A 12,227-nucleotide genomic window follows, 5' to 3' on the forward strand; every position below is an offset into this window, starting at 1 on the left:
AAGATCAAAGACAATTTTTAATATAACTCCGACTGGATTCGTCTGAAAGAAGAAAGTCATATACACCTAGGATGCCTCGGGGGCGAGTAAAACGCAGCCTAATTTTAATTTTTGGGTGAACTAACCCTTTAATATGTTATGTGGAAACCATGATGCTTTTTTCAGGATTATCTTGAGGAATAGAAAGTTCAATAAACAGCATTTATTTTAACTGGAAATCTGTTGTACCATTATAAATGTTTTGTTTTTTAACCCTAAACTTCCTATCATGTGACACTGAAGACTGGAGCAATGGCTGCTGAAAATTCAGCTTTTCCATCACAGGAAAAACCTCAATTTTAAAATGTATTAAAATATTAAACAGTTCTTGTGAACTGCAACATTATTTTATAATATTACTGTTTTTACATTATTTTTGATCAAAAATGCAGTCTTAGGAGACTTCTTTCAAAAACAATGAAAAAAAACTTAAAGGGGTCATATGATGCGATTTCAATTTTTCCTTTCTCTTTGGAGTGTTACAAGCTCTTGGTGCATAAAGAAGATCTGTAAAGTTGCAAAGACTAAAGTCTCAAATCCAAAGAGATATTTTTTATAAAAGTTAAGAGTCAACCACGCCTACCTAAAACGGCTCGTTCTAACACACCCCACATGTCTACGTCACGATGTGAGAAGATTTGCATAACGCCGCCCAAACGTTCACGCAAAGAAAGAAGGCGTAACTTATATTCTCGCTGTAGTATTGTTGTTAACCGGGCTTGTGTACTGCATCATTACTGTGTCTGTCACGCGACTCTGTTGCCCTTTCGGGCTTGAACTGATGGTAAAACTAACGACATTATTAACTGTCTTGATATTTACTTTGAAAGCTTGAAGCTTGCGATTATGGTAGGAGGGGTTACATTTCCGACGCGTGCTTGTGGTGTTTGGCCAATCACAATGCACTGGGTCAGCTGGCCAATCAGAGAAGACTGCGCTTGTCAAAGGAGGGGGCTTTGTTGAAAACGACGTGTTTGAGAGAGGCGGGGCATAGAGGACCTACAATAATGTACAGTATTTGAAAAATAATGTGTTTTTTGAACATTAAAGCATGTCAACATATTGTTACACCAAATACACAAAATAATGATCTTTAAAATAGCGTCATATGACCCCTTTAATTATTCCAGACTTTTGACTGGCAGCGTAAAGCAAACGACTGACCTGCAGACTCTTTTTGCCGTAGGCTATTCCCCGTCCATAGATGGCACTGACCAGCTCAGGATCTCCCTGGTGATAGAGGACAGTTCTTTTGTGAAAGTGCTTCGAACAAGTTCACCATTACCACACAATCAACTATCATTACGTTTACTTCAGTCCCAACAAAACTGACCTGTAGCAGCAAGGAGAAGTGCTTGATAGCTTCATCATAGAGGCCATTTCCAATGAGAACATAGCCAATGGCTGAAATAAACACAAAACCGTGTTAGCAGATAACATCAACCAAAGACAAGTGCAAAATACACACTTGCCAAAGTCAAAACAATGAGAAACACAGCCGACACACACCAAGCTCTTCATTGGTATTTTGGTTTTCCACAGCGAAAGGAAACCGTCGCTGTTCGACAAACAACTTTGCCTGATTCTGTGGCGACAGAAAGAGAGAAAGAAAGAAAAACACATCAGGAAGTCTGTCAACCTCCAGCAATCAGTCCAAGCCACCAGTGATTACAACAACACTGAAGAGACCCATAATTACAGAGGACCAGCAAAACACCTTTTCTGTGCTGGATAGGAAGTGTTTTGGTTTTGGCTCGACACTCTTCATGTGTCGTTTTACAGTGTTCTAATTTCTAAAGAGCAGGTGTTGAAGGAATATTCACCTGAAAATGAAAATTCTGTCATCATTTACACACTTCATGTTGTTCCAAGCCTGTAGATGGCACTGACCAGCTCAGGATCTCCCTGGTGATAGAGGACAGTTCTTTTGTGAAAGTGCTTCGAACAAGTTCACCATTACCACACAATCAACTATCATTACGTTTACTTCAGTCCCAACAAAACTGACCTGTAGCAGCAAGGAGAAGTGCTTGATAGCTTCATCATAGAGGCCATTTCCAATGAGAACATAGCCAATGGCTGAAATAAACACAAAACCGTGTTAGCAGATAACATCAACCAAAGACAAGTGCAAAATACACACTTGCCAAAGTCAAAACAATGAGAAACACAGCCGACACACACCAAGCTCTTCATTGGCATTTTGGTTTTCCACAGCGAAAGGAAACCGTCGCTGTTCGACAAACAACTTTGCCTGATTCTGTGGCGACAGAAAGAGAGAAAGAAAGAAAAACACATCAGGAAGTCTGTCAACCTCCAGCAATCAGTCCAAGCCACCAGTGATTACAACAACACTGAAGAGACCCATAATTACAGAGGACCAGCAAAACACCTTTTCTGTGCTGGATAGGAAGTGTTTTGGTTTTGGCTCGACACTCTTCATGTGTCGTTTTACAGTGTTCTAATTTCTAAAGAGCAGGTGTTGAAGGAACCGTTCACCTGAAAATGAAAATCCTGTCATCATTTCTCTTTTGAGTTCCAAAGAAAGTAAGTTAATACGAGAGTAAATAAATAATGACGGAATTTTCATTTTGGCCTGAACTATTCCTTTAACATTGTGTAATATGATGCAAATGCAACTCACAAGTATTTTTTCTGCATTGAGTGAAAAGATGGACTCGCAGGACGGGTTGCTCCCCTCTTCACAGTCCGGATCCTCCAACTGCAGGATAGATGACTCTGATGGACCAAAGATTAAATAAATGTGACTAACCAAATGACTTTGGCTTGAACTAAACGCAATGAATGTTGTTTTCACTATCATTGGTTTCTGACTGGCTTTGCTGCAGAACCCAAATCAAGTGGCGACCAGATACAGTACCAAAATCATATAATGCTTATAGAATAACAAGTTAAAACATGTTATCCTCGCTGCAAGTGAATCTGTATTAAATGTAGTCTGGATTGTTTTTACCATGCATAGTTTTGTTCATGGATTAGGGATAGTTCACCCAAAAATTTAAAAAAAATAATCATTTACTCACCTTCCAGCACAAAAGAAGCTATAGAGAAGAATTTTGGTAACCGAACAGTTGATGGTAGCCATTGATTTCCTTAGTGTGGGAAAAAAAAAAAACTACTACGGAAGTCAATGGCTACCGTCAACTATTCGGTTTCCATTTCTCAAAATATTTTCTTTTGTGCTCATCATGAGTTCATTAGATTCTTTCATTATGGGTTACTAGGATTGTATGTCAAGGCTCCTTTGGATCAAAACACAATCTGAAACAGAATACCAAGTCACCAGGGTAACAGCAATGGTTTGAGACACAATACCATAGTTACTTCCTACAGTTATTGTTACTATTGAAAACAGTGGACTCCTCTTATTTGTGTTTTCATGGCACTCATTAAAGTTACTTCAAAGAATACCATGATCATTTCCAAACCACCATTGTAATGCCAAGCTACATCTGCTGAAAGCAATCTTGAACCCTGTGACACCAATACAAATTTTCTTGTCCTTCGTGTTGCTATGCAACATGCACGAGACATCAGAGTCCTGCATGCATGATCTGAGATTCTGCAAGCATTTTTAGAGTTCCTGCATGCATTAATTTTTGCTGAATGCCCAGAGCTTCTGCATGTGTAATGCGAGTTTCTCCTGTATGGTCTTAGGTTCTGCATGTAGGATCCCGTCAAGCTCGTGTCACTGCAAGCGGAAGAGTGTGAATCAGATACACATTTACATCAGGACGTGGCAGAAGCTCACCGCAGTCCGGCGCATACTCCTCCCACTCGGCCGGAGAGCTGCAGCCGTGCTTGTGAAGGTCGCTGTTGAAAAAAGTCAAGGTGGAGAAATACTCGCTGGATAAAATAGCTCCGCATAAGTACAGCAGCGACAGAGCCGCCAGCACAACACCCCCGCCAGCAGGTGCCATGTTGTGAGTGATGTAATGAGCAGGTGAGGAACGGTGCAGTCTGGGTAATGTAGTTACGTGGAACTAAATCCCTAGTGGCGACGGAGCTGAAAGAACTACATTTCCCGTCAGCAGCCTGATAAGCCCTGCCCCGTGTGGAGGTTCAGGAAGCAGTAGGCGTGTTTTCATGCTGTCATATGAAGAATGGCACCGGGATTGTTTAAATGCGTCGAGTGTAACGAAGATGCAAACGAACTGCATCGAGATTACAGCAACGGAATACTGAAGATCACCATATGTGTGAGTGCATCATAAAGTTCACAATTTCAAGTTTAGTTTGTTCTCTGTTCTGTTCAGGTTAGCATGCTCACAACTTAGGCCTGATGTAATGCACATAGTGAAGAGCACGGCCGTTTGTCACTATTTTACTCTCCAGTTAATTAAATTTCTGTATTTATGTATGTTTTGGTTGGGGGAAAAAATGAAACATTTTCACCAGTATTGCCCAGAAAAAAAAAAGAAAAGAAAAAAACGGTCCCGTTGCAAATTACTGTTATTGACAGCGACCTTTAAACAATAAATAATAAATATTATCTGACGCTGTAAAGCTAAGTTCCACGAAATATCTGCATTTGAAATATATTATAGGCTTTTTAATGGCTTTCAGCAAAATGTAAGTACGTTATAAAACCCAAAACAAATATTTCATGAAAAAAAATGCATATACAGAATTATAAAATCAGTGTTTTGGCTAACATAAATTGTCATTCAAAATTGATGTGGGTTTTTTTTTTTTCCCCCTCTGCAGAGTTCATGCAAGAAGCCAGTTGACAAATACATCGAATATGATCCAGTTATTATTCTGATAGATGCCACTCTATGCAAAATCCAGGCCTTTAGACATATCCTCTTCAACACTGAGATCAATGTGAGTAAAACTTTTTTTTGGGGAAAAAGCTTTTGGGGAAAAAGAAAAGTGCATGCAGAGTGTGTGCAGAATACAGACTGCGTAAATAGTATTGTATTGTGAACGCAGCCTCTGTTCCGCTCTCTCTAGATCCACTGGAAACTGTGTGTGTTCTGTCTGCTGTGTGAGGCGTATCTGCGCTGGGCCCTCCTGCAGGGGTCCCAGTCCAACGATGACCCCGCTGATATCATCCGTTACACCAAAGAGTGGGAGTTTTACTGCATGTTTGCACTGGCTTCACTGGGTAAATCATTGTTTTTAATGAAGTCAGTCACTGACTAATTAGATGGAATTAGTCAAATGAACTAATTGAGTTGCTGGGTAAAGATGAAGTGTAGAGGTTATTCATTTTTATGAAGGTATTCTGAAAGATTTAGGGCTTTGAGGTCTGCTTTTGTAGCTTCACTGTGATCTGTTCAAAGGTCCATTCTGACTGTTCACTACCGTTGGTGATTATGTTTTATGGGTTAATCTCATAAATAACATGCCTGGGTCATTATTCGCCCCAAAATCACTAAATCTAAAGGGGGAAAAAAAGCATGAAGAAAAAAAGTGTATAAACTAAGAGTTTGAGGTCGGTAAGATTTATTTATTTATTGTAAAGAAGTCTCTTATGCTTGCGGTCAAATGTTAGAACAATTTCGATATTTTAATGCTTTTGAAAGTCTCTTATGTTGAGGCAGCATTTATTTGATCAAAAATATGGTAAAAACAGGAATATTGTGAAATATTATTACAATTTAAAATCACTCTTTTTCTATTTATTTATTTATTTATTTTAATATATTTTAAAATGTAATTTATTCCTGTGATGCAAAGCTGAATTTTCTTCAGCATCAGTGTCACATAATCATTCAGAAAGCATTCTAATATGATGATTTGATGATCAAGAAACATTTCATAATCACAGTGGAAATCAATTTGCTAAATATTATTACAATTTAAAATCACTCTTTTTCTATTTATTTATTTATTTTAATATATTTTAAAATGTAATTTATTCCTGTGATGCAAAGCTGAATTTTCTTCAGCATCAGTGTCACATAATCATTCAGAAAGCATTCTAATATGATGATTTGATGATCAAGAAACATTTCATAATCACAGTGGAAATCAATTTGCTGGTTTCTTTTTTCAAGATTCTTGAATGAATAGAACATTCAAAAGAACAGCATTTATTTGAAATAGTATTTTTTTTGTAGCAACATTTATCATGTAACATCTTTACTTTACATCACTTTTTTGATCAATTTAATGCATCATTTCTGAATAATGAAAGTATTAGGAAGTATTTAACTTCCTAAAAAAAAATAAAAATCTTGCTCGGCCCAAATCTTTGAACCGTAGTGTTTATGGTAGGATTTGTTCTCCTTGCACTCCTTCACATTACATTATTTTCTGACTGTAATATAGAAAGAATTTGATTACATTAATGAGAATCTCTTGAATAATAATAATTTTTAAAAAATCCAGAATTAAACATGTGGATGCAACATGATTTTCTGTCACGAAAATAATGTCACCCTGCTAAAAAAAAATCTTAATATTGTTTTTATTTTGCAAATTATTATTGTTTATTTTTATTTTTTTAAATGCGTTATATACATGTGTATGAAATTGCTTGTAATGTTCTTTATGTTTTAAGTCGCTTTTGATAAAAGTGTCTGCTAAATGAATAATATGTCCTAGACATATTTTCATGAGATTCATCCAAGTACTACCATGATGTAGATACACTTACAATTTAATATAATATACTATTGAACATTTTATTTCTATATTATATTATGCATTATAGCTAATATATTAATATAATATTTAGATTTTTACTACTGTAATGCAAAAGATTGCAATACAGTAATGAGAAACTGAGAATATTTTTTGTACTTCACCGTAATGAGAATTTGGGGGATAATGTCATTAAAATAATGTCACAATGCAGAAATTCACCCTAACAGCATGTTCTTTGTGTATGTCTAGAGTTGGCCGTGTTCTGCATAGGTGTGTTGTTCATTCTCTGGACGGCGCAGTGCTGCTCTGGTTCCTCTGTAGAATTCACTCCGCTGTTGAAGGCGCTTCTGCTCTCCAGCTACGGCAAAGTGCTGCTAATTCCAGCTGTCATCTGGGAGCACGATTTCTCCCCGCTCTGCTTCAGCCTCATACGGCTGTTCGTCCTGACCTCCAATTCACAAGCCATAAGAGGTGAATATCAACAAACACCTACTTTTATGGAATGCATACACGTTAAACACACTCACAGGCAGCGCAAGATAACCGTACACTCTCTTTCATTCACATAAACACCCAGAACCAAACACTTACAATTTAATATAATATACTATTGAACATTTTATTTCTATATTATATTATGCATTATAGCTAATATATTAATATAATATTTAGATTTTTACTACTGTAATGCAAAAGATTGCAATACAGTAATGAGAAACTGAGAATATTTTTTGTACTTCACCGTAATGAGAATTTGGGGGATAATGTCATTAAAATAATGTCACAATGCAGAAATTCACCCTAACAGCATGTTCTTTGTGTATGTCTAGAGTTGGCCGTGTTCTGCATAGGTGTGTTGTTCATTCTCTGGACGGCGCAGTGCTGCTCTGGTTCCTCTGTAGAATTCACTCCGCTGTTGAAGGCGCTTCTGCTCTCCAGCTACGGCAAAGTGCTGCTAATTCCAGCTGTCATCTGGGAGCACGATTTCTCCCCGCTCTGCTTCAGCCTCATACGGCTGTTCGTCCTGACCTCCAATTCACAAGCCATAAGAGGTGAATATCAACAAACACCTACTTTTATGGAATGCATACACGTTAAACACACTCACAGGCAGCGCAAGATAACCGTACACTCTCTTTCATTCACATAAACACCCAGAACCAAAGTAAACCCTCTCTCTCCCTCTTTCCCACACACATGCGTTCACACAGAGGATTGTATTGTTTTGAGTGGGCCTTTGTTTGCGTGTGCGAACCAACCTCAGCAGTTCCTGGAGTGTGTGCAGATGTTTCACCAGCACTGTTTTGGGAATATCAAGAATACTAGTATGCTGGTACCAAGTTAATGCAACATTTGTTTTAAAAAAAGGAACCAAAAAATGTAAGTGTATTTAAGGGAATAGTTAGCTGAAAATGTGCTCACCCTCAGGAGATCCAAGATGTAGATGAGTTTGATTCTGCATCAAAACGGATTTGGAGAAATGTAGCATTCCATCACTTGCTCACCAGTGGATGCTCTGCAGTGAATGGGTGCCGTCAGAATGAGAGTCCAAACAGCTGATAAAAATATTATAATCCACAAGTAATAAAAGTAACCCACAAGCTGCATGTTTGTAATAAACAAATCCATCATTAGGATGGCTTCAGTGAATAAGGCGTCTAGTCTGAATCAGGAGAGAAATATGCACGGATCAAGCACCGTTTATAAGCAAAAACACTCCAAAACAAGTTTAGACAAATATGTCGAGGTATGTTGTTGTGCGAGGATGGACTTTTTCACTGGAGGAAATGTTATTTTGGATTATGGACTAGTATTTTGGCCAGAAGCAATGGTTTAAAGTTAAAATTGATGGATTTGTTTCTTACAAACGTGCAGCTTTTCACTTCACAAGATGTTAATTGATGGACTAAAGTCGTTTGGATTGCTTGTGGATTATTGTGATGTTTTTATCAGCTGTTTGGGCTCTCATTTTGACGGCACCCATTCACTGCAAACTTAGGTGGTCTCAGGTGAGTACTTTTTTAGCAGATTTTCATTTTTGGCTGAACTATTACTTTAATGGCAATTCCATAAAAAAAAGACCTATAAAGGTAGTCTGCTACATTTTGATTTTTCAAAAAATATATGATAATATCAAAAATAATCAATGTATGGGCAAATGTTTGAGTTCTTTTGCACATCTGGACACTGCTAAAAGATGCTCCGCATTAAAGGGATAGTTCACCCAAAAATTCTGTCATTAATTACTCACCCTCGTATCGTTCCAAACCCGTAAGACCTTCGTTCATCTTCTGAACACAAATTAAGATATTTTTGATGAAATCCAAGAGCTTTCTGACCCTGCATAGACAGCAACACAACTGACACATTCAAGGCCCAGAAAGGTAGTAAGGACATCATTAAAATAGTCCATGTGGCATCAGTGGTTCAACCGTAATTTTATGAAGCTACAAGAATACTTTTTGTGCGTATGTCACATGGACTATTTTAACGATGTCCTTACTATCTTTCTGGGCCTGGGAACATTTCAGTTGAGTTGCTGTCTATGCAGGGTCAGAAAACTCTCAGATTTCATCAAAAATATCTTAATTTGTATTCAGAAGATGAACGAGGTTAATGACAGAATTTTCATTTTTGGGTGAACTAACCCTTTAAATGTATTGTTATTTCAGTGACTTGCTATTCTTTTCATGTGGTGCAACCAACATGAAGGGAAAAAACATAAAACAGGAAATTATATAATAGAGAGAACGCCTGCAAACCCTCATGACTATGTCAATAAGTGTACTAATACTAAGAGTACATTACAAACTTGGCACGTGTTTTAAATAGGGGTGTAACAGCACACAGAAGTCACGGTTCGGTACGTACCTCACTTTTGGGGTCAAGTTTGGTACAACAAATGTATTTTCATTAATTTTGAACAGACAGTAGTGCTACATACATGTATCATGAGCAGTTGTTTTTTAATTTGATTGTATAAGTTCAAGATTTAAAGGGTTAGTTCGCCCCAAAATGAAAATTAGGCTGCGTTTTACTCACCCCCCCATGCATCCTAGGTATATGGCTTTCTTCTTTCAGACGAATCCAGTCGGAGTTATATTAAAAATTGTCTTTGATCTTTCAAGCTCTATCGTTGTACTCAGCGGGTGTTGCATTCCTTCTGTTCAAAAGGAAGAAAGTCATATACACCTAGGATGCATGGGGGGTGAGTAAAATGCAGCCTAGTTTTCATTTTGGGGTGAACTAACCGTTTAAAGCACAAACAGAATGGTCTGACTTTAGATTTGTGAAATTATGCAATAGAAGACAACTGCACAAAACAAAAACAGCAGACAGGCTGAATGAAAATGCAGATTTATTTTCTAACAGCAGGTGGCGCTTATGGAACAGCAGAGATGTAGTGTTTCCTTGGTTACCGCTGTAAACAAAGCAGCTTTAATATGCATAATATGCAGGTAAGAGGAAAAGAAAATGCCATGGAAACATTTCTGAAGACGGTCAGTTCCTCTCAGAGACGCATTCATATAAACCCCCACATATTTATCTTCCTATACTTCGAGCATCACGAACAGTGAGCTTGATCTGCCTGGTACAGTATTTTCCCCTCTTTACAATATATTAGCATTATGTCAGTTAATGAAATTATGGTATTTTACTGTAAAATTTAAGTTAAAACCGTAAAACCCAAAACGTTGCTACTGTAGTTTTTACGGTAAAATTCTGGCAACCACAGCTGCCGTTTTTTTTACCGTAAATTTTACGGAATTTGTTTTACAGTGTACCATTACACCCCTAGTTTTAAAATGAAAATACCTTTTCTTTTATCATGGACATAATTTGTGTTTTCCATGTTTCAGTGATTCTGAACTGCAGTCGGGGACTGTCTCTCCTGGCGGTGTGTGGTGGCTTGCTGTTAGAGACGTGGGTTGCCCAGGCTTTAAAAACACTGCAAGTCTGTTCACAAGACTATCTGTCAATGCTCTAGACTAGAAGAATCTAGGAATCTGAAACGAAAGAATAAAAATGTACTGACCCCAGATTTTTGAACGGTACTGTATATTGTTAGAAAAGATTTCTATTTTAAATAAATATTCTTCTTTTTAACTTTTTATTCATCAAGGAATCCTGAAAAAAAGTATCACAGATTCCAAAAAAATATGAAGCAGCTAGACTAGAAGAATCTAGGAATCTGAAACCTCAGGATCATCTCAAACCTTTGACGGTAAACATTAAACTGTCCCATCTAAAGATAAATGGATGCTCTTTGAATTGATGCAAAACTTTCTTCATGAATGATTCAAGTCCTCCTTGCTGTCAGCGAAGAAAGTTTGATTTCTGAAACTGATTGCCGTGTAAAACCTCAGATGTGAATGTAGAGACATGCTTGTCATTACTTCAGAGATGTTGTTTGATCAAGATGTTCTGTACAAAGGAATTTGGTGGCAATGCCAAGTGAAAGTAAATGAGGTCATAGAGAGCAAATTGTTTAGCTTTACTATGGTTACCACATGGTTATGAGTTTTTTTTTTGTTTTTTTTTCATGCAAATATGTCTGGTTTTACTAAGTTAACACCATTTAAGACCAGTAATTTGTCTTCACTTGTGAATTCTCCTCACACAGAACAACTAGTTTGGGTCTATACAATTTTCACAAAATCCTGTGTGTTTATAAAGACTTTGAAGGCGCAGCTTCACATTCCTGAGGTCATCTGTCAAATTCCTCAATTAGCTCTGCTGAGAGAAGATGTTGACTCAGATGTACTACAGATGCCTGTGGGCTTGTGTCGACACGATATGTTCACTTACTGTAATGATCTGAATGGCGTCTGATTTATATTGGATGGTTTATGTATGGACTTTCTTGCTGATGTAATTTATCCCTGTTACATAAATGTGAAGTGTGGTATGAACACTTCACATGAACTTCAGTATGAACTTGTGCAACTTGTTCTGAAGAAACTCAGGGAATAAATCTTGCACTTTGTGAAACGGGATGTTTTGTAACGGTTTAGCTGAAGGGGATTGTGGTTAGGCTATGCTTGATTCCGTGTGGTATTGGTATTCACTGTTTAAAAGCTGCACGAAGAAATGCAACAGAAGATTTAGCATACAGCATTGAATAAGTTGTGAGTGTGAACTTTAAAACTGATCATTTCAGTATCTGTATCAAAGCAGGAAACTTAACTGTTGCTTAACTGTTACTTAAGTTAAGTGTTACTTAACTGTGTGTGTATATATAAAGTATCACGGGTTTAAAAAAAAATATTAAGCAGCACAACAGTTTCCAGCACTGATAATAAATCAGCATATTAGAATGATTTCTGAAGATCATGTGACACTGAAGACTGGAGTAATGAAGCTGAAAATTCAGCTGCGCATCACAGCAATAAATTAGATTTTAATGTATATTAAAATAGAAAAACGTTATTTTACATCATAATAATGTTTCTCAATATAAAATTTTTTCCTGTATTTTTGATCAAATAAATGCAGCCTTGATGAGCATAAGAAACTCCTGTAAAAAACATTAAAAATCGTTCAGGTCCCAAACATTTGACCGGTAGTGC

The 12,227-nt window shown here is 37.2% G+C and overlaps 2 protein-coding genes across 4 annotated transcripts in view; one reads left to right on the forward strand and one right to left on the reverse strand.

Moving 5' to 3' along the window:
• The window catches only part of LOC107742219 (tetratricopeptide repeat protein 13-like), a 21,100-nt gene extending 17,107 nt beyond the window's left edge, over positions 1-3,993 (reverse strand). Inside the window, exons 1-5 of the mRNA XM_016555117.1 lie at positions 3,812-3,993; positions 2,684-2,778; positions 2,224-2,299; positions 2,048-2,118; positions 1,204-1,269 (exon numbers count right to left, since the gene is read on the reverse strand). Of these exons, the coding sequence (XP_016410603.1) occupies positions 1,204-1,269; positions 2,048-2,118; positions 2,224-2,299; positions 2,684-2,778; positions 3,812-3,980 (477 nt within the window). The 5' untranslated portion in view covers positions 3,981-3,993. The remainder of the gene's footprint in view (positions 1-1,203; positions 1,270-2,047; positions 2,119-2,223; positions 2,300-2,683; positions 2,779-3,811) is intronic.
• A 132-nt stretch (positions 3,994-4,125) lies between these two features.
• arv1 (ARV1 homolog, fatty acid homeostasis modulator) lies at positions 4,126-11,737 on the forward strand. 3 transcript variants are annotated; one of them, XR_001640291.1, is made up of 7 exons: positions 4,126-4,259; positions 4,768-4,887; positions 5,017-5,170; positions 6,907-7,128; positions 10,518-10,660; positions 10,846-10,882; positions 11,282-11,735. XR_001640291.1 is itself a non-coding variant. In XM_016555102.1 (6 exons), the coding sequence occupies exons 1-5, from the start codon at positions 4,164-4,166 to the stop codon at positions 10,643-10,645; spliced, it is 720 nt and encodes a 239-aa protein (XP_016410588.1). In that variant the 5' UTR covers positions 4,126-4,163; the 3' UTR covers positions 10,646-10,660; positions 10,846-11,737. The 3 variants fall into 3 exon arrangements, 1 of the variants encoding a protein (XP_016410588.1); XR_001640292.1 differs by having other exon boundaries at positions 11,335-11,735; XM_016555102.1 differs by having other exon boundaries at positions 10,846-11,737.
• The last annotated feature ends 490 nt before the right edge of the window (positions 11,738-12,227 follow it).

This window comes from Sinocyclocheilus rhinocerous, unplaced genomic scaffold (assembly GCF_001515625.1).
Source record: "Sinocyclocheilus rhinocerous isolate Xijiao unplaced genomic scaffold, SAMN03320098_v1.1 scaffold2752, whole genome shotgun sequence".
NCBI lineage: Eukaryota > Metazoa > Chordata > Actinopteri > Cypriniformes > Cyprinidae > Sinocyclocheilus > Sinocyclocheilus rhinocerous.

Coding starts and splice junctions, on each gene's coding strand:
- arv1 (XM_016555102.1), top strand. CDS start 4,164: ATGGCACCGGGATTGTTTAAATGCGTCGAGTGTAACGAAGATGCAAAC. Junction 4,260..4,767: donor TACTGAAGATCACCATATGT/GTGAGTGCATCA, acceptor CCCCCTCTGCAG/AGTTCATGCAAGAAGCCAGT. Junction 7,129..10,517: donor CAATTCACAAGCCATAAGAG/GTGAATATCAAC, acceptor TCCATGTTTCAG/TGATTCTGAACTGCAGTCGG.